Source organism: Alosa alosa, chromosome 14 (genome assembly GCF_017589495.1).
Source record: "Alosa alosa isolate M-15738 ecotype Scorff River chromosome 14, AALO_Geno_1.1, whole genome shotgun sequence".
Taxonomy (NCBI): domain Eukaryota; kingdom Metazoa; phylum Chordata; class Actinopteri; order Clupeiformes; family Clupeidae; genus Alosa; species Alosa alosa.
In genome coordinates, this window is record NC_063202.1 from 11953645 (window position 1) to 11976157 (window position 22513).

General features: G+C 41.1%; 1 protein-coding gene across 1 annotated transcript; it reads left to right on the plus strand.

The window, feature by feature from the left end:
- The first annotated feature begins 4729 nt into the window (after nucleotides 1-4729).
- LOC125307453 lies at nucleotides 4730-22144 on the plus strand. Its single transcript, XM_048263460.1, has 19 exons — nucleotides 4730-5152; nucleotides 6187-6540; nucleotides 6647-6739; nucleotides 8218-8310; nucleotides 9239-9319; nucleotides 10581-10661; nucleotides 10888-11022; nucleotides 17386-17427; nucleotides 17640-17738; nucleotides 18154-18243; nucleotides 18964-19062; nucleotides 19160-19270; nucleotides 20228-20320; nucleotides 20510-20623; nucleotides 20808-20897; nucleotides 20997-21077; nucleotides 21331-21346; nucleotides 21453-21492; nucleotides 21590-22144. Exons 1-19 carry the CDS (start codon nucleotides 5083-5085, stop codon nucleotides 21644-21646), a joined length of 1839 nt encoding a protein of 612 aa, XP_048119417.1. The 5' UTR covers nucleotides 4730-5082; the 3' UTR covers nucleotides 21647-22144.
- The last annotated feature ends 369 nt before the right edge of the window (nucleotides 22145-22513 follow it).

Genomic DNA, 22513 nt, shown 5'->3' on the forward strand with positions numbered 1-22513 from the left:
AAGGGGAAATTCAATTATCTGAATGCAGAAGAGCTTATCTAGATAGATAGATAGATAGATAGATAGATAGATAGATAGATAGATAGATAGATAGATAGATACTTTATTGATCCCCAAGGAGAAAATCAATTATCTGAATGCAGAAGAGCTTATCTAGATAGATAGATAGATAGATAGATAGATAGATACTTTATTGATCCCCAAGGGGAAATTCAATTATCTGAATGCAGAAGAGCTTATCTGAATGCAGAAGCCTTGCCGAGCCTTGAAGCAGATGGGCTAGCAGCAGAAGACCACATCGCCCAATCTGTCCGTGCACTTCGTGTGAGTGTTGGCAATTGGCGGGCCCGGATTTCTGGCCCGTCTGCTGACCCACCACTTGCCCCCTGACAACTCTCTTTCCCTGGACAATTCCAACGCCGGACTATTTGCACTTTCTCTCACTAAATCATGATTAATGCATTATCATACTGGATACGTAATCATCCCACCTCTTGTAACTTTCACCTCAGGTGCTTTAAACACCATGTCCTATTCTCCACACCTAACTATCATATGCATTTGTCATGTGTACAGACCTTACTGTCCGTATTGACCCTAGGCAGATGGGTCAGGCCCTTGAGTCATGGATCTGCTCAAGGTTTCTTCCTATATGTATCTTCAATTGAATTCCTGAATTTCCCCTTGGGGATCAATAAAGTATCTATCTATCTATCTATCTATCTATCTATCTATCAATTTTTACCCATGGGCCTTCCTTCTTTCTTTCTTTCTTTCTTTCTTTTCTTTTTCTCCCTCTTTTCTTTTTTCTCTGATTGCCTACATTCTGTAAAGCGCCATGATACATGTGTAATGTTTTGGCGCTCTATAAGCACAATAAATTGAAATTGGTGCCCACCTTCAGCAGGGTCTCGGCGGTGCCCACCTGCAGCAAGGTGTCGGCGGGGTGCGAGTGTGTGTGTTGGCAGCGGTGCCCACCTCCAGCAGGGTCTCCCGGGTCTCCCGCATCGGGCCGGATGACCAGCGTCGAGTCCTCGCTGCGCTTCGTGACGCGGTCCTTCAGCTTGTCGCTCTAGATGTGCTTGCAGGCCTTGAAGATGTTGTAGCTGTCGCTGACCACAGCCACGGGCCCGGTGGGGAACTGCTCCTCCCTTGTATCAACGGTTAAGGCTGCTCCTGCTGGTGTAATGATGTGGGGCATATCTTCTTGGCACGTGATTTGATCACAGTGGCACATGATTTGATCACATCTTCTGTTACTTCCAGCAGGATATTGTGTCAAATCACAAAGCTTGAATCATCTCAAACTGGTTTCTTGAACATGACAATGAGTTCACTATACACTCGAATGGCATCCACAGTCACCAGATACCAATCCAATAATAGTGCACCTTTGGGATGTGGTGGAATAGGTCATGGATCATCTGAGGAACGTTTTCAGCACCATATTTAATCTATGCCCTAAAAACGTAATATTTCAAAAGCTATAAGTCTAATAGTAATTTGAGAGCACGCTGCCTGTAAATCACCACACATGTGGAACTTGTTCTACTGCAGCGCAAAGTCCAGAGAAGATTGTCCAAAGAACAACAAGAAAACAGTCATGCACAGGTTTAGTTTCAGTGAGATGTGCATAGTACATTGCGAGCTGAGTATCATTTCGTATGTGCATAGTACATTGCATAGTTCCTTATCTATGCGTGATCTCTAAGGTGAAAGGGTTTGTAGTAGCATATATGGATAGAAATGAATAATGATGTACACATAGACTAGGGGTGGGGTTTAGCTGTAATGACTTATTTACTTGCTCCTATATAGTACTGCGCACAAGCAAAAAATAGTTTCCTGTTCTATGGCCACAAAGAAGACGCGGCAAAAAAACCTCCAACGGTGAAACTGGATACCAAGATATCTCAGTCTGATCTACATGAAACTGGCTGCTACCAGTATATCTCCGATCTGATCTCTGATCTGGGAAATTTAGACTGCATCTAAATCTCTTGGATGGATGAAGGTTTAACAGAGGTAAAGTCGAACTTTCTAACTACACCTAATCTATAATTGGTTAGAAAGAATGAATTAATGGCATGGCAATTTCACTTCCTAGTAATACTTTCTCCTATAAGCTGTGATTGATTAGTGTGTTATGAATGAAACACATTATTATGAGTCTTCCCCATGGAACTTTGCTAAAACTATAATTAATAGGGCAACTCTGGACTCAAGATAATAATTAATAGGGTAACTCTGGCAGGATGATATCTTTCCAATGGTATATATGGCATATGATTTTGAGTCAAACATGCTTGATACATATTTAGTTTAATCATCTGAATTAGTTTAATATAATACATTTGCAACTTCAGAGCAAGAAAAATGTACTTTACATCTTGATACATCTTGATATTCTAAAAATATTTCAGATGGACCTTTCATCAGGTGGACACAGGAAGATCAGTCTCATGTCTATGCTTTTGTAGTTCAGTGTGTATAGCCCATCTTATTCTGGTAATATGCGAGTTGGCCATGCGTTTAAATACAAAAAAAACTATTTCAAGTGTCAAAACTGCAGGAATGTTGGACATGATAAAACGCCATTGCAATACATAGCACTCGCTATATTGCAGACATTTTATTGTACTGCACTGTACTTCAGAAAAAATGCAGTTTGTTTTTGAATAGGATATGTCTAAGTAAACGTAATCCGCTGGTTTGAAATAAGTAAATTAATGTAGCCTGTCAGAATGAGCCCCAATACTTTCTGGCACGAGTTGTGTGCTCACATATTGCCATCCACTTCTCCTACTCATAATATTTTCCATATTAAGTACTTTGAAGAGAGATTGCTACTGATTACAGTTTGGCTGCCTCTCAAAGTTGCAGTGAGTGTTCCAGCCACACTGAACTTTAGTGAAGTATTCATTGGCATATTAGATATACAGTATATACCACGGGATATCCCATACAGGGGAAAAAACAGATACTTATGGCAGGAATTTGTTTCCGGCCCTGGAGGGGTTTCGTCATAGGAAATAAATAAGCAAAAGCTAACCATTTAGTGTCAATTAGGCAACACAGGTTTATGACACATCATAGACCAGAGCCATGGGTTGAAATATCATTTATTAGCAAATCTTCAATAAAATCTCAACCGAGAGGGTAGGCCACAGCCACCCCCACACACAGTTAAAAAACACAGTACGCTACCACAATTACCCACATCCACACATACATAATACATATACAACAACCAGCTGGGCTGCACACAAACTAGTAAATAATGCTTATGGACCAGGCCGAGTCAGCAAAACCTCAACAGTGTGAATCACTGAAGTACACTAGAACAGCCACTTCTCTTTTGCAGTGGTGCTGAAGGCTGGGGTTGCATTCCTGCTGTTGGTGGGAACACAGAAGTCCAAGACAGAGGTGTGCAGCACCTAAGTGACCAATTCTTGCATGGGCCACTGACCATTGACCACAGCTAGGTGTAGCTGTGCTTCTCGCTAACATTTAGTCCAGCTGACACTGGGAACATCGAGTTGAGGGTTTATGAGTGGAACACCAGATCCTTCGTATTTTGCTCATGTGCAACCACATTTTTTAACATTTATCCAATGAAGATGCAATGTCTTAACTAGCACACCGCAACAGATTTAGCCTACTTCAGCTGAGAGGGGCCCTATGAAGGGAAAGTGGTTGAATGAGCGACAACAAAGGCGATGCGATGGTTCCCCCGCTGATGCTAGTTGCTGCGTGAGACAGAAACCCCCTTTGGTGGGGTGAGCGTGCGCTACTTTGGCAGAAGGCTACATCGCAGATTCCTGATTTTATTTTTTGCTTATTGTTAAATAAAACTAAACTATTTCAACTAAACATCATAAATGCATGTTTAATTAGCCGCTTGGGCCTCCATTTCAATAGGCTGAATGACTGAATATAAGTTCAAATACAGCTGTAATATTAAGGTGAATATTAATTAAGATGAAACAGTTAAGTATTAAACATCACTATAATCCAGTAATATATCATATTTTTAGGGGTACCAGCTAATCTTTGTCTGGGCCATTAGTGGGGCAGCCGTGGCCTACTGGTTCGGACTTGTAGCCGGAGGGTTGCCAGTTCAAACTCCGACCAGTAGGAACGGCTGAAGTGCCCTTGAGCAAGGCACCTAACCCCTCACTGCTCCCCGAGTGCCGCTGTTGTTGCAGGCAGCTCACTGCGTCGGGATAAGTGTGTGCTTCACCTCACTGTGTGTGTGGCAGGATAACCGATGGCGGAGTCAGGGAAGATGCCAGTTTCCAAAAAGTCTTTTGTTTATTTTTTCAAAAATATTTTTTCTAATGCGTGCAAATATTCACACAGTGTCAAGATGAGGAAAAACGCAAAACAAAAACTGTTCAAAAAGAAAATAAATAGGCATCAAGTTGCCAGGCTATGTCTCAAAAGACCCTGCACACTTTACCAGTCCCCAATTCTAGTAAACAGTTCTCTCTCTCTCTCTGCACAGACACTCTGCAACTGAGGCCATAGGGCCTAATACAGCCTTAGGCTAGCTGTAGCCCCTCCCACTAGATTGCCCCATTGCTAACAAAAATCAATTAACCAAATAATCACACAATAATAACCAAATAATAAACCAAACAAGCAAACAGCAAATATAGAAATACATACAGAATGTTTCCCCCACCAAAATCACATTTGTAAAGAGAAAAACCCATATTAGTGATAAACACAAAAACACCCCTGCAATAATGGTTCCCACCACCAATCACCCGCGAAACCCCTCTATTTCAACCTAGTGGAACATTCCCTCGGCTTCCCCACGTTAAACCAGGAAGTTGAAACGGAGTTCTTTTTTTTAGATAGATAAAAGTTGCGAAGTAAAAAGTAGACAAAAGACGTAGAAACAAACACTAAGACACGGAGCTGCTGAGTAGGCTGCCACCATAGACTGTAAAAAAGACTTCCCTTGCTGTACCAAAGTACAGCTGTACCAATAACTTCAACCATGACTATAAGAAACAATATTTGTGGAAGCAGTATGGTTAATGTGACTTTCTTTTGTGTGTCCTTTATACAGAAATGGAACATCATTTTTCAACTGGCATACTTGCCTGTGTCATTGTGTTTTGCTTCCCATTTGAAACTAAAGGTGAGAGAATGTTTTGCAAGAAGGAAAGCTTGTCAGACAACAAATTAGTTAAGCTTACACAATTTGCATAATGGTCTAATATTACCACAATCTAAACCTAAGAGGGATAAAGGAATGTCAACAGTGGTCCGTGAAATGCTTGTCAGATACATTTTCAATTACAAAAATGAAAAATGTAAAATTACACATTTGTTTGCACTTGTCAGTAGATCAGTAGTAGGAGGGTAGTAAGCAGGTAACAACACAACACAGCTCATAACAACCAAGTAATAACTAAGAAATAAACAATGTTTAGAAAGTGTGTTTTTTGTTTGTCAAATAAATCCATGATTTAGATTTTGGAGTTGTTTTCCTGATTTTGTGTTTGTGTAACATTGGACAGAAAAATTGGATAACGTCAAAATAGAATGGTCCTGCATTAGTGGAAGTGCAGGTGACAATCAGCACGTCAGCGAGGGGCCTCTTTTCCAACTGCCACTACCACTTCCTCTTCCTCCAAACATTCATCTTACTCCATGCTCTCCTCTGCTTGCCCCTAACGTTCCTTCTTGGCCTTATATCAGCACATAAAGATATCATATAATGGCCTGCTGCTCAATACATGATTATCACATCCAAATATGTAATGTATATACATATGCATTAGAGTTTAAATTCCCAACCTGACTCATTCAATCTGGCCCCCTAATCATCCTCCACTGTAATTGGCTCATTCACTCCCTCACTCTCCACCTCAAGCTGGTGTGTGGTGAGCGTTCTGGCGCATAATGGCTGCCGTGCATCACCCAGGTGGGTGCTACACATTGGTGGTGGTTACTAGTGAGGTCCCCCCATCCATGTGATACGCTTTGAGTATCGAGAAAAGCGCTATATAAATGTAATGTGTTGTTGTAGAGTTGACATATATTTTCATTCTCACAGTATCTATCTCATGAGCTGAGGCCTCTGTCAAATGTGCATTTAGGAGAAAGTGTAGGGAAACCCAACGACTCACTTGCTCATGCTCTTTCTGACTTAGTGTGATTTGTGTGTAGCTTCAGAATCCCTGGTGGTGACGGGGACGGGCCATGCTGTCTCTGCCTATGTGGGAGACGAGGTGGTTCTGAACTGCTCTGTGGATTCCAGTTTCTTAAACCAAAGTGTGGAGGAGGTCACCTGGAAGAGGAAAGACGATCAGATCTTAGTGCTTCTTTACCTAGGCGGTGAAGTCCAGCCAGACTCATCACCTGACAGGTACCGAGGCAGAGCTGAGTTTGCCAAAGAAAGCCCCAAAAGCGACTTCTCTTTGCGACTGAAGGATGTCAGAGCCGAAGACAAAGGGGAGTACATCTGTGTAGTCCACAATGGTCATCTGTCGGGCAACACAACCGTTATGCTTCTGGGACTGGGTAAGATGGACAAACACAATTAAGAACAACATTATGTGTTGCAGAGAAATCCTTGGGTGTCACTGAATCTTGAGTGCTGTATTATTTGAAAATTCTGCCACTACAGGTTTTTCGTCTATGCAAACACTGGTGTTGGCACTGTGTTCTTTGTCCCTGGTGCTTTCTCTTGCCTCCTCTGCTCTGCACTACAAAAATAGAGGTAACTTTTTACTTTTGTTTTTCTACAATTATTTAATATTCATAATGATTACATTCATTAAATCTGATTGTGATTTTATTATGTAATCATAATTGAAGTTGGACATATAGTGCTTACAGTAAAATCCCTCAGCAGTTATGTGTGGGAAAGGCCTTTCTCAGGTGGGTGATATGGAAAATGATTTGAGTTAATTAGACCGGTCGCTCTGGTGGTGCACTGGGCCAAAGTGCTGCCAGAATTTTATTTTTAATGGGACTACTCCACTTTCCATTCAATGCCCTGTTGGTATAGCCAAAGTCCTTCTATGCAAGTCCCTCCACTCGGCGACCATATGGCAACGCTTTTAGGGCACTCATCGGGCATCCATCTCGGCAGAAATGCGCGTGCGCAAGGCTTCACGACACCAATCTACTGCAATCTTGCTCCAGCAGCGAGATCACAACACATGATTGGCACGATGTCTTCACAACACACCACATTATTGGCTCAATGTATTCACAACACAGCACAAGATTGGCTCAATGTATTCACATGTCGACGTTTTGCCGCGGAAGGGGTGGGATATCACAACTGCCATATTGGCGTTACAAACTAAGCCCATGCATTTCTATGGAGGATTTTTTGAGTGCTGTATATCCTCATCAGAAAGTCTCTGGTATAGCTCTTGGAGGGAAACTGTATGGTCTCTTTAAAAACACAAATGGGGTGAATAAATTGTGTTTTTTTTTTCATTCAATTTTATTTTCTAATGTGAAATAAGCGCAATTACAGCCCACACCGCAGAGTGTACATGTTTACATGATGGCTCAGCAACTTTATCATGGCTAAAACAAGAAGGCTGGAAGTGAAAGCAATGAACAGTGGTTCAGGGAAAAGCCAGATAGGGAATCCAGATGAATCTGTAAGCACATGAATTTGCTCTGCAGATCCGCTTGGCATTGCTCCAAATTCAAGTCCATTTCCGAATCACCAAAAGCCCAGGAACCAATCACAATCGCTTATACGGTATGGGATGGAGCTTATATGATGACAGACTAAGGAGTACAGTTATGTTGTTGAACACTGCCAGTGGCTGTGATGATGGCGTCAGCGTTAAACAATGTAGATATTTTCTGTGAAAATGAGTAAACAACTGCATTTAAAACATTTGTTTACAAGACAGGCGTGTGTTGCTGCATTACTGATTTGGTAGAGAGTTTAATGAGAGACAGTGAGAGGCCACACACATCCCAAAAGCATCTAGATGGCTGCAGGATCTAAAGCACATTAGAGATGAGAGGATCCACACACCAAATTCAAAACTGTTTTTTTTTTCCATTATTATTTGCTTTGACGTGTTGAGCACCACGGCTCTTCATCAGACAAGGCTATGAGCTTATTGAGCTCACAGAACTTTTTAACAAAAAGAGGGGGTGTACCTTTGAATTGCTATAGTGTTTTTTTATGTATATAATGTGTCTTTAATTCCTTTTTTATAGGAAATAAGGAAAAAACGAAGAACTTACCATTTGTGGTTATTTCTCAAAACGTTATTATATCCATTGCCTTTACTCTCTGGGGTGCAAGTGACGGTAAGTTAATTTGCTGACTGGTTGATTTATTTCTAATTAATACTAACTGCCTGCTGTAAATCTTTGTGTATCATAAAATATTTCGAACCTAAAGACAAAATGAACAAACAACAAATCGGTTTTCAATTTACCAAAAAACAAACTAAATTTTTAAATAGTGTTATCCTAACTTTTCACCTTTATTTGCCCCAGAAATCTTGTGAAACTTATAACTGATCATGAGAGTATTTCAAATTTAGACACATAATTTAGACACGAATAGTGGAAATGGGAAAAAAGACTTGCAGATTTTGATTTGTGTAACCACAGGACAGTTTTCCACTTTGCCTTGGTCCATCTTAAAAGAGCTTGCCCCCAGATAAGACAACAACATTTCTGGATCATGTCTAAATATGATTACCTCTTTGCATGGTAGTGTTTTAACCAGCATATGTGGATGGAGCATCAAACGTATTTCATAGACCATGTTTATTGGAACTTTTCCAGAGCCCTTACAATGACTTTCTTTACAGAAACAGGTCTGTTTTTAAAGCAGTGCCATCAAGATAGCACCCATGCAATATTGTTTTTCAGACCCTCTCCCTTGTTTACAAAGATTTCTCTGGGTTCTCTGAATATTTAATGACATTATGTCCTATAGATGATTGTAAAAATCTGTGTGGACAAATAATGCAACAGAGTGATGAATACCTCCACCACATCTTTACTTCTGAAAGGCTCCAAATCCTAGATGCTCTTTTTATGCCCAATCATAGCCTAATTAGTTGTGAAATGATCCTTGCATCTTCTTCAGCATTACACTTTTTGGAAATGGGGTTGTACGAGAAACGGCATGTAGCTGTAAAGAGAATTGTTTACCCTCCTAAACTGTGTGACAACAATTACATGAGATTCTCAACCTTTTTATGCTTTTGTTTTGCCTTAATAGGATCTGTTGATGAGTCAGCCACTTGTGTGATTGTTAACATTACACGCTTTCTCCTACTTGTGAAGTTCAGCCATTTTCCAGGTATTCAATATTTGACAGCTTGTTAATTCTAATCAGTATAACTGATTGATTAATTGAGATGTACTGTACTTTGCTAGTTCTACTTCCTTGTCCTCAGACTTCCAGATAGTGCAGTTGAAACTGTGTGAAACCCTCTCAACAACAGCTTGCAACCACACTCGAGCTCACTTTGATACTGAAATGACTTAAAATTCATACGGAATTGCTGGTTTACTGGATTTATCAGGCGAGTTTAAGTGCTGCAGAAACGGTGCAACAAAGTGCATATACCTACACCCCAGCATTGTTACTTTGGCTAAACATGCCATTACAGAGCAAGTGCTAGCACCCAGCCTCTGGTGCATCAAAGCACAATAAGTTTAACCCTTTCCCGACGCAACGACAAAAGGTGGTCTTCCACACATAGTCAGCACTGCTCAGTTGCTGTTTTATATGGTTGCACAGTTTTAAAATGAATGTTAAGGGTTGTTTTAAGGACATGTTTGTGCATGCCCATAGCCAGCCAGTCAAAGGCGATTAAAAACGAGTCAGAAAGGGTACCTTTAAATTAATAAACCAGAAAAGGTATTCAAAGTGCTAAATACCGGAATTATCCTTTAACTATATGGGGCCGACGGACACAAAGTGCGTCCAAATTCACATCCATTCTTCTCTGTTTAATTACTCACAAGTACACCAAGATATCTCATTACACAAAAATCAGATGTGAAACCGTGCAAACTCAGTTTCCAAGCGGTGCTAGACGCTAGGCGTAAAGGCACAATTTAACTGACGCCCCCACGTCCGTGTGCAGTCATTGGAAATGATTTATTTTTTTAAGGTATAATTTTTTTTTTTTTAGCAAACATTGAAAACGGGTCCCACAGACCCAAACACCTTACAAGGGTTCAATAAACAACTGTATTTGCTTAACAATATGGTGTAAGATGCTAGTGAAAGAAGGAAACTGTTGGACATGCAAGTCCACATGGACTACAAATGAACTACAACGTGACAACCAACGATGACAAGCCCACAACTGGGCAACTCTGTTAGCAAATTCTTCCCCCAGTTTCCCCACCAATTATTCCCACATGAGGTGACGTGAACGATGATGTTGCAATTGGGAAAAAGGTTTTTTTCCCATGCGCATGAACGCACCATAAGTTCCTGGCAGAGAAGTGGCTATCCACAAGGGGTTTCACACAGTCTAAACAGCACCATCTGGCTTGCACCAGCTGTAGAACCACAGTTACATATGTAACCAGTGTTTTTGTTACAGAACAATGCAGTACCTGGAGAGTCATCCAGGACTTTGCTATCCCAGTGCAGTACTCCTTAATAACAGGGGTAGTAGCTGTAGGTAAGCCAGTTTGATGGATTCAACTTCTTCTTCAACTACATAATTGAAATAATTATAATTGAAATGTTGGATGTCAATGGCCATTTAGTCCTCATCATTTTGTTACAGAATGCACTGGTATTCAATTGATATTTATTGTTATTTTATGCATCCTATTTTGGCAACCATTAAAATAAGCTCCCCTGAGTAAGACTGAAACATATTCAGTTTTCCATCTGTTGTTCAGTTGCTTTTATACAGATAGCTTTGGTTGAGGACCAATCTCATCATCTGTCGAAGAAAGCATTTGTACTTGGAGTTGCAGAAATTTGCCTGTTCTTGGCTGTCGCCATTATCTTCTGTGGTATCATTCTCAATCTAGGTAAAAAAAAAATACAAAGCACAAAAATGCACAACTCTGACTTCAACTCCCACATCACATCACAGAAGTAGTCTTGGGGGCACTGGTGGACTTTCGACTACATTCATGTCACACAGCTAATCATAGCTACAGTTATGACTGGTATCTTGTTACCCATGGTCACTACCAATGGTGCATGGGCACAAAGCTACCATGACCCAGAAACCTGTTGTTTCCTCCTTCATATGCAAATCTCAGGCTTTGAAATGACCACTGAAGAACATGTGAATCTGAACACAGACATAGGGTCCTAACTTACATCCAGCGCATCGTGGCGCCGGACGTGATGCAAGTGATCATTATTCCGCCAAGCACACGAGTTGATAAGTTGTCAAATGAACTTCAAGCACAAGCTTGTAAATGAAAATAATAGGTGTGGTTAGGTGCATGTTCATGTAACGCCACTAAAAATTCTGCTGCCACTGACCAAGAAAAACCAAGGCTAAATGGAAAGGCGCATGTAATCCACAGGTATTTTGAAGGTACTGTTACGAAATGTAACAATTGGTGAGACCTTAGCAACGAGTCCCAGGTAACGACTCGTCTGCATAATGAATATCCTTAGGATTTTTATTCTGTCATTTGAATATTATTGGGATAAGTGTTGCTTTTTTCAGGCTATGTTTCGATTGTAACCCCTTGTCAGTCAATAGTGAAAGTAAATAACTAAGTGTAAGACTTTGTTTTGTTATTACCTACCAAAATACCAGGCGAGTACAGATGCATGTAGGCTATACTCTGCTTCTCACACACACGTTTTAGCAAAGCCAGTTTTAGTGAAATCCTAGAGTTGCATATATGGTCTCGCGTGCAAGCAGATTCCTTCTGCAGACATGTGCTCACTTGTTGTCAAAGTACGCTGTTTGATTTTGAGCTACGTTCCTTACTCTTAAAGTCAAGTCAAGTTTATTTATATAGCGTATTTCATACACAGAGGTCATTCAATGTAGCCTGACGTTGTCATACTTAAATTCTAGTCAGAATATGAGTCTGATACTGCTCCATTGGGACGTAATTATGGGGCGTGTTTCAAACGATACAGGGGGGGGGGAATGCCTCTGCACTCAATTGGATAGACCTAACCAATCAGAGCAACGAAATAGCTTACCATGAGATGTAGGAAGAAAGCACAAACCATCCTTCTTCTCCACAAATGCCTTAACATTGTTTTCTGGTCTTTTGTTAAAGTTATTGTGTCATCAATATCTCCTACAACACTCATTAGCGAAATCTAAGAGATACATAGTCGGGTAGGAAAAGGAAAAGGTAGGAAAAAACTGATAGCCTATAGACCCTTTCAACAATAACAACAAAAACAATGCTTGAACGTCCTATTTGGGCCCCAATCTACTTCCTCTGCATTAAGATAACATATGGAATGTTAAAACGTAAGTCTTGTGGGGCCAACTATGATGCTGATAATGGAACTCTCTTGAAAGGGTCCATATCCCCTCCATTTTTAAAAATAATTCTGTTGAACACTGATATGCTACAAACATGTTATAAACAGCTGGGAAAGGCTGTCGCAAATCCCTCGAACAGGTGGTCAATCAGAGATTTCAAACGAACAAGGGAACAACATGATGAAAGTTTGATGAAAGTGAAACCATGAGTTTTCCCACATCTCAACTTTGGCCAAAGTTTTCAGAAATAATAGTTTTCAGTGATACAAACTCATTGAAATAATATGCAATTTCCATATGGGTGCTCAAATGATGTGATAGACGAGGTGCTGTTGCTCACCTGTCCATCATCGTAAAGCCCGATTTGATTGGTCCGCCCAGGTCTGGGGCGAGCATAGTTTCTCCACAACGGAGTATTGCCAGACCGAACTTCCCGACCTCAAATGTTGTGGGCGGGACTAAGTTCAGCTGGCACCCAGGCTACATTCAATGTGCTTTACATGAACAAAAGCAAAAAGTAATAGCAAGTAGGCCCCAGCTGTGGTGCAACTGGCTGGGGCACCTGCACCGTACGCCGGCGACCTGGGTTCGACTCCCGCCCCGTGGTCCTTTCCGGATCCCACCCCGACTCTCTCTCCCACTCACTTCCTGTCCTTCTCCACTGTCCTATCAAATCAAAGGCATAAAAAGCCCAAAAAAATATTTTTAAAAAAAGTAATAGCAAGTAAAAGCATAGAAGGGCAACAGTCAAAGAATACTTTAAAAAAGTATTAGAAAAAATAAAGATCATAATAAAAAAGAAAACATAAAACACACAAGGTCATCATTAAAAAAAACTTTGCTTATACCGCTAACATATGGCCCATAGTGTGACGCAAACACAGACTGACATACACCATCCCTATGACCACTGTCTGCATCCATACACTGTACGCCACTTTGAGTTACCCTTTCAGGGAGAAGTTGCTAGAGCCCGTTGTCAGGGGTCTTTGGTTGCAAGGCGGCTAATCAGCGTGAATGTGGATGCCAGCTATGCATGAGGAAGTGCTATAACTGATAAAATGTTTTTTTTTTTTAACGGGCTTGTACAATAGCATCTGAGCATGTTTTTGACGGGTCAAAGTTCCATACAGGGCCGGAGTGGGGCCACTTTTCAGCCCGGGAGTTTCAGGCCCAAGACCGGCCCACTTTTTTAGTGGTGGTGGAAATTGGATAAATAAGGCAACATTTCAGCCCTTACTATCCTGCAGTTTTTATTATAGGCTAATATTCCACTATTCCACAAGGATAGGTTGATAAGTTAACAAAAACAGGAAGGAAGAAATAAAGCATTTGAAATGTATCCCACAATTCCACTAAGAGGCATATTGAACTATTGTTTACATGTTTTTTTCTGCATGGGTCAGCTATCATGTTGTTGTTTGGTGATTTGCTCCTTTACTACACCCACTTCTGAGCAAACAAGCCATATAGGTTGATCATGTAGCCTACTGCTGTCATAGCCTACTGTTCTTTCTTACATAAAATAACTTTAATTCATACGGTTAACTCTATTATCCTTTCTACTTGTCCCTATAGCCATAGTTAATTTCGGGCTCATCATTTTCAGCGGGGGACTGGCTGATCTGCTGCTCAGGCTACTTTTGTTTTTAGGCCTATAGGCTACTGCATACACAGATCAAGCTTGAGTTTTGTTATCAATATTTGCATAATATTGGATGATACCAAAATGCTAATATTTTAATTCATTTAATATTGTAACGATTTGATAGCGACACACAAAGTTGTCCAATCAAAAGGTTTAGACCAAGACCAAGACACACCAAGATACAGAACACAAAACACACATGGCAGGTCAAACAGACACACACACTACACATGCAGGGGAGGACGCAGCCCCCCACACAAAAAGGATCACACACGAGGGAGAACTAAAAGGGAAACTTGTCACAATAAAGACGCTAACTTTACACTTATAACTTAGGAGATATAAAGACATAAACCCCAAATGTTCACCCCCGTATCCCAGCATGCCTTTCGCGGGAGAACGCTAACACTGTCTTTTTGCGCCGACGCTACATAGCTCCCCCAACAAGCCATTGGCGTCCTCGGCAACGACCACGAGGTAGCCTCATGCTAGCGTCGGCGCGCGTCGCCCGCCACTCACGGTACCGATCCACTTGCACGACACTTCATTTTGTCGTGTCGCATAGATGTCGCGCTGCCTCCCCACGTTCAGTCGTGTATGGGCGTTTTGTTTAAAATGTCAGTTACCAGCTCATACTCTGTTCGTTTTAACGTATCTTAAGTGTTTTTCCACAAATGGACCACAATTTTAGGCATGTACTTAACAGTATACAACACATTAATAGCCTAAACAAACTATGCAAGCCATTTGGAAATCTTGTTTTATTTAAACTACTCAATGCAATCTCAAATCCTCACCAGAAACACCAACAGTCAATATATTCATCCAAATCCTAGTTTCGTTTGTTTTATGGAATACTAGGTGGTCGTGGAAGAGATCGTTAAAACATTATTTGTCTTGTAAGCGGAACCAAAGTTTCACAGGCACCGTTGTGGTAGAACAAAGGACCTACAACCTCGTCCTTTCATTGGAGAGTCGCCTCGCGTTCAACGGAATCATTTGCATAAAGATGGGCCTCGGCCAGCTTCTTTGTCGCGCTACATTATTTCAAATGCAGCGCTGCCTTCCCGGGATGCTTTGCAGGCACGTTAAAGTCGCTTGACGTCACCCATAGGACTAGAGTGGAATGCGACACGACAAAAAGAAGTGTCGTGCAAGTGGATCGGTACCGTCAGTCCAGTGCGACAGTACCGCCAAATCACGTGGGGTGCACACGCCGCAGGAGCTCACTCAACGGGGCGCCACGCTGCTAGCAATCCAGTTCGGGCGTGCTAGCAGCTACGTGGCCGACCCCGCTCGTCACCAGCTCCCTCTCAGCAGCCGCCCTCAGGCTGCACTTTCCGCGGCGGGTCACCACGGCACTCCTCCTCTCCTGGCGGGGCCCTAGGTGGCCTTTTCAACCGTCGACACTGTACCAAGCACCGGGGTTCGAGGGGGGTCAGATGAAGCTGCACCAACGCCACTCCGCTCCGTCGTTTCACCAACCAGACAGACAGGCACCGACTCCGCGGCAACCCGGACGCTGAGCTCTCCCGCTGCAGCTACCATCTTCGGCGTCCCTCCCTCGTGTTGCCTCCTCGCCCAGAGCCGTCCTGCTCTGCTCCCGGCCCGTTCCACTCCCTCGCGGCCTCAGCGAAGGCCGCGACCCCGAGATGGCCGTGCTAACGAACTCCCCACAACGAACTTTCTTTAAAGCGCCCGCCAACAGGCCAACTAGAGCGGGCCCACACAGCAGCGGTGCCTCTCACACGCACCCAAAAGTTTTAAAGTTCAGAGTTCAGAGGGCCTTTCCGTCGAAGCTACCCCATCGTCGTGAGTTCGCTGCCCTCAGCGGCTCCGCCAACCGTCCATCGTCTAGGAACCTCTTCCTCGCCGCACTCCCTCGGCTCTGCTCACGCGTCGCCGTGGAGTCAGCGCCCAGGCCAGCGTCGTCTTCCCCGCGAACGCTACTTCAGGCCCCTCTTCCGGCAAAATCTTCTCCTTGTTGTTTGGTGATTTGCTCCTTTACTACACCCACTTCTGAGCAAACAAGCCATATAGGTTGATCATGTAGCCTACTGCTGTCATAGCCTACTGTTCTTTCTTACATAAAATAACTTTAATTCATACGGTTAACTCTATTATCCTTTCTACTTGTCCCTATAGCCATAGTTAATTTCGGGCTCATCATTTTCAGCGGGGGACTGGCTGATCTGCTGCTCAGGCTACTTTTGTTTTTAGGCCTATAGGCTACTGCATACACAGATCAAGCTTGAGTTTTGTTATCAATATTTGCATAATATTGGATGATACCAAAATGCTAATATTTTAATTCATTTAATATTGTAACGATTTGATAGCGACACACAAAGTTGTCCAATCAAAAGGTTTAGACCAAGACCAAGACACACCAAGATACAGAACACAAAACACACATGGCAGGTCAAACAGACACACACACTACACATGCAGGGGAGGACGCAGCCCCCCACACAAAAAGGATCACACACGAGGGAGAACTAAAAGGGAAACTTGTCACAATAAAGACGCTAACTTTACACTTATAACTTAGGAGATATAAAGACATAAACCCCAAATGTTCACCCCCGTATCCCAGCATGCCTTTCGCGGGAGAACGCTAACACTGTCTTTTTGCGCCGACGCTACAATATGTTACTTGTTACATGTTAAGTTGACAACGCTACAACGTCCAGTAGGTTATTAGCCCAATTACGCCGTTATAATCATGGCTATCTCTCTTTACCAGTTGCCACTTATGTCTGTCCTCTTAAAAAAAATTGGAAGCATGGCACATTTGGCAGCAATTCCCTCCAATACTTTTCGTCTTTTTTACCTGGCCTTTTCAGTCCCTCATGGCATCTTTCTACCATCCATCCTCCCTGACACTTATCACTACGGTAGGGCCGGCCCGGCTGGTATCTGAGAAAACCTTTTAGGAAAGACGGGCTATATGGACCCAACCAATTAACTCTTCTTGGGAGGGGAGAACAACCCATGCAGAGGCTGCGGTGTTAGGCATAGAATGCGAACATGTGTAGCCAACTTTAAGAGAAGATAGATTAACGTGACAAATGCCAATATTTTTCCCTCGACCGGCCCAAAAGTGAAGCGGCCCACCGGGAATTCTCCCGATTACCCACTCCGGGCCTGGTTCCATACCTTCTATGTTAACATCAGAGAAGGTCAGAGAGGTCAAATATCTCGTTCATCCATTCTGTGTCATCCATGTGATCAGTTTCGTCAGTGCTCTTCTCTTCTCATTTTCTTTAACAGGGGTGGTCGTATCAGTGAGACAACACAGAAATCAGAGTAGCAGTAAGTACAAACTGGATCACCCAAAAAAGTCTGCCCATGTAACAGAATTTAAGATAGAAAATCTTATGGTGCCATTGCAATGTATGGAAATCCTTATTGGAATATTGTACAAATTGTATGTTTATGTCAAAATATTAGTTTATGACATCTCATAAACATAAACAGCCTATCAACAAAGTTAAATAGCTTTTCCTATGTTTCTTGTTTTTCAGACCAATTGTTCCCATATAACCTTTTAGTTCTTTGCGCTGAGTTCAGCAACAGTGGACTATTTGGTCTCTTCATGAATGGTTATAAAGCAAGTCCAGAGAGTAAGCAAATATGGTTCTTCAAATTTTACATTTAATGTTAGCTCTAATAAGAGTAATAACCCTGATGCTGGTAATCCAAGCATTTCAAGATGATTTTCAAGTGTTTTTTTTTTAAGCCACTTTAACAAAACTAGAATGACTCTCAGTAGACCACTCCACCAAGCATCTTGGATTTGTAACAGATCCTTGGTGGAGGTAGCTATAGTATACATACAGCATAGTGTTTTTTGTATCCAAATAGCCCTTGCTTTGAAATACTGGTATCAATGCAATGCTGTCACATCATGTTTTTAAACCATGGAAGTATTCAGACTGACGTGTAGGCCTACTGTCTGTGAAATTCTGTCACATTTCAAACATGTCCTCATATGTATTTAAAATTTAGATTATACCATTTTATTTTTTTACTTTCTAGAACTTCTTGCTATGATGTCTGCTGTGAATATGGGACTGATGCTTTCTATCACTGCTCAGAGATATTGTGCCCAAAAAGTGAATTATGTTTGTAAGTATTACTACGTTCAAGAAATTACAAGAAATTGTGGCTAATGTTTTATGCTTGGTTAGATTTAGACCAATTTCTTGCAGACAATGGGCTTTAATGCAGATTTTTGTTTGTTGTGCTATGGTATATTTTACAGGTAGCTAGATTATTGGGCAAGTGAATAAAAAAGATACATATTGTGTCATTAACATCAATTCCCCCCAAAATCCACAACATTGCAAAATCGGTATCAGTTAGTATGTCGACACCCTTCCTCAGTTCAGTTAGCATCTCGACACCCTTCCTTAGTTCCGACTGATGCTGCTCTATTGGTTAATAGAGCAGCATCAGTCGGAACCGGTGTGTTGCTGCCGGTGTGTTGCTGTTGGTTACATACAGTGCCCTTCACATTTACTGGCACCCCTGCTAAAGTTGAGTGATAAGAGCTGTAAAATATATAATAATAATAATAATAATAATAATAATCTATTTTAGTATAACAATGAAAACAATGAGGAAATTTGGACGGCACTGATGCAAGTTTTAGACAAAAAAATAATATCATGTTTGATTTCTGTTGAACAATATACACAGATTGCTAACCAAGAGCAATCTCAGCATGAAGACTATTTTGTATTCTCTTCCAAATTGCCACTCTGTGTGTATGTTCATATAAGCTAGCTTGATGTTTCATTCAGTGTCATAAGCTTTTTTATTTATTTACCACTCAATATGTTTTAGGTTGTGTTTGCGGTTTGGAATCAGCTTTGCTGTTGACATCGGTTGTTTCTAATGTCATAGCTTACGTATTCCATTACATCAACACTGATGCAAAACTTGGTAAGTATACAGCATAGAGTTCCACAAAAGGATTTTGTTGTTACTCAAAGTTGTGTGATAGTATGTGTCTGTTGTATCAATATGTCATCTCTTTAAGGATGGGTCCTTCTCTTGGAGGCTGTGGCGTTTTTTGCTGCCTGGGTAGCAATGATTTCTGTGGTTTATTGCTGTAAGAAACCTTTTTCTCAGAAAATGAGAACGCGTGGATGTAAGTAGGGTCATTTTAACACTTTCACTAAGAATTGTAATAGTTTTGCGGAATATTAGCTGGATGATAGGTGAATTGATTTGATTTGAATTAATTTGATTGATTTTAATTAATTGATTTGACTTTTTGTTGTTTTTGTTAAACGAAAATCCAATTGAAAAAGACCTAAAATAAACTCAAGGCTCTATGACTGTGTTTACTTGCCCTTGCACTTCTCGGTTGTGATCGGGACCCCGATTTTGTGTTTGTGCATGTAAACATCATATCTTGATTTCAAAACCCGAGATAAGCCCTTATTCTGGTTTTGAGAAATCTGTTTATGCTAGCTGGAGTAGGCTACTCTGAAAGAAACAGGGATGCTGTTCCATGAAGACTATAGACTACAACTTACCAGCCAGCGACGTAGATTTCTATTGTTGGTAACTTGGATACAAATATTTACATTGTATACAAGCATATTAATAACTAACCAGGTGTCTCTATAAGCAGCATAGGCCTATTCTGAATATGATCAAAATTGGCTGCTGAATTCGTTGGCGGCCATTTTATTGAGTAGCCTAAGCCATATAAAACTTAATAACGTGAACAAGTGTACACCTACCAAATTTCAAAAATCGCTGTTTCCCCCATGGATTGGTTGTTATGGTGATCGTACAGGTTTTGTGCAGTCTGGAGCAGCACACAGTTTAGGGGATCCCATCCCGATCCCATCCCATCCCATCTCTCTCTCCCACCTGCTTCCTGTCACTCACTCTCTCCTGTCAGATTAAAGGCAGCCCCCAAATAAAAATAAATAAAAAAAATAAATAAAATATAAAAAATAAAAATAAATAAATACATGTTTTTTTTTAAGAGAATTAAGAAACCACAGCAAATTGACATCAACTGTGTAGTGGTCTTATTTTTTTTCCAGAGCTGTATAATCATATTTTGTGACAAATTGTATCTTCTTTTCAGATAGGATTTCTTTCACCATTGCTGCAATTCTTATGACCACATATGCTTTCATATGCATTTACTTTGTCAGCCAACATAATGGAATCCATGGAAGTAAGACCCATGCTTCAGTAGCCCTACATCATGTACAGAATCAGACAAACTACCACATGGAACAGTTAGTAGTGAAGAGATAGTCTTTCTTGATATGGTTCCACCTACTCTAGCCTATTCTATACTTTTAACACAACTATTTTTACATGAAAAGATACATGTAACCAGTTTCTTCTAATGAATCTGCAGAAAGGTCAGGATGCATCTTCGTTACAGTATATCTTCACATGTTGGCAGCACTCTTACTGCTTCACCCCCCAAAAAGCGCCACTGCACATTGTAATGACAGAGCTAATAAGCACCGTAAGTACTTCATCATTTCAGTAGTTTTGTGTTTCTACATGAAGTTCAATATGGAGTGCTTGCCTATGTGTGCCAGGAACATCAAGTGTGCAGTCATACTTTCCAGAGAAAGATATTGATCAGGAATAGGCTAATAAAAATTTGTTTATGGTAGTTGAATGATTTGTTTGATTTCGTGTTGTAGCAATACTCTACAGTCTTCAACATGGTTTTGGAACTGGTCTAACTGCAGTGAATGCGATTACTCTGATAACTGTATTATACCAGACAGCAAGTAAGTACAAGCAAGTAATTCTTCTTACCCATATAATTCTTACAGCTGTAAAAATGCTTTCATTCTCCTTAAAATGATGCACAATTTTTTAAACCACAGGACATGGAGAGCGTCCGGTGAATGATCTCAGAATGATTGTGCTGCCACTTGAATGCATCTTGGTGGCTGTTTGCGAAGTCTGTAAGTGAAATAACTACATGTGTCAGTGCCACAAAATACTCAATCTTGAAAAGCACCTTGATTAATGTTCAAAACTCATGTGTGGTAAAAATTCTGGTCAAATTGCAATGCATTTGCTGTTGTTTTGTGTTTTGCGGTCAGGAGCTGAAATATAATTCAAAATGAAATAGCTTTCACTCTGATCTGGAGTCTTATACTGATGTCAGTTTTTGTATTTTCTGCTTTTATGTTTTTCCACTCTGTGATTTTGAAGGTTGGAGAATGATGAGGTAAATTTGCATTTTCTGTGATATAATGAAATTTGTTAGAAGTTACTGTTAAGTACAGGTCTTATTTGGCTTTATTTACTTCTCTCGTTTACCATATTCCTTTTAGCAGAATGAAGAAAAAGTTCAAACATCTAAGTGCTTCACAGGTATAAATGTAACTTCTGATAAGTGTACATTTTTAAAACTGTTCAGACCTGATAAACCAGAAAGTTTAAGACTTTTCGTTTTTTTCTTTTTTAACAGGAGCTGAGCTCTCTGTCATTCTCTCAAAATGAAGCTGCCTTGAGGGGAGACACTTAATCATTGCAGTAATTCTCTCTGAGGCGGCGGAGACCATCCAGTAACCGAAGGGATGCTGGTTCGAGCCCAACTCCTCCTGATCCTGTTGAAGAGTCTTTGAGCAAGTCACTGAACCCGCCTCCGCCATCGGTGTATAAGTGTGTGTGTGTGTGTGAATGGATGAATATGAGATGTTACTCTGCAAATCGCTTTGAGTGCTCGGAGGAACAGAGAGTGCTGTAAAAGCAGTCTATTTACCCTTTACTAAATTAAAGGTGTAGGTTTTTGAACGTTCTAAGTTCCGCAACAATTGAAGGTTGTAAAATTCTATGTTGAATTCAATGAACCCAGATATTCTTTAGAAAGTTCATTTCTCAACATTCCGTGACGGTACTCCTTTAAGGGTTAAAAGCATTAAGAAAAGCCTATGGGTCCTAGCCTGGTAAACCAGACCCTGGAATCTTTCAGATTAAGGGTCTGGCCACGAGTAATGAAAATGGCCCAATTCGAGGGGCGGCACCAAGCATGCATTTGAAACTCTCACTGCACGCAGTTGGATAACGCTACGACCAATCACAACAATTCATCAGTGTCAGTCATCAGTGTAGCTCGCCTTTGTCCCGCCTACACCGATTTGATTGGTCCCTCTCGCTCGAGAGATAGAAGAAATTTGGATCATTGCTCGTGGCCAGAGTATCTAGCGGGCACAATTCAAATTGTGCTCTCGCGAGAACTCACTCTGGATTTCCAGGGTATATGGGTCCTCTACTTGCTAACAGAGAGATATGAGAATATTGATGAGGATAATCACCCTCCAGGCATTCAAGAATGAATTCTACAAATGTACATCTCATACATGCACAGCATATGTTTTTACTGATTATCTAC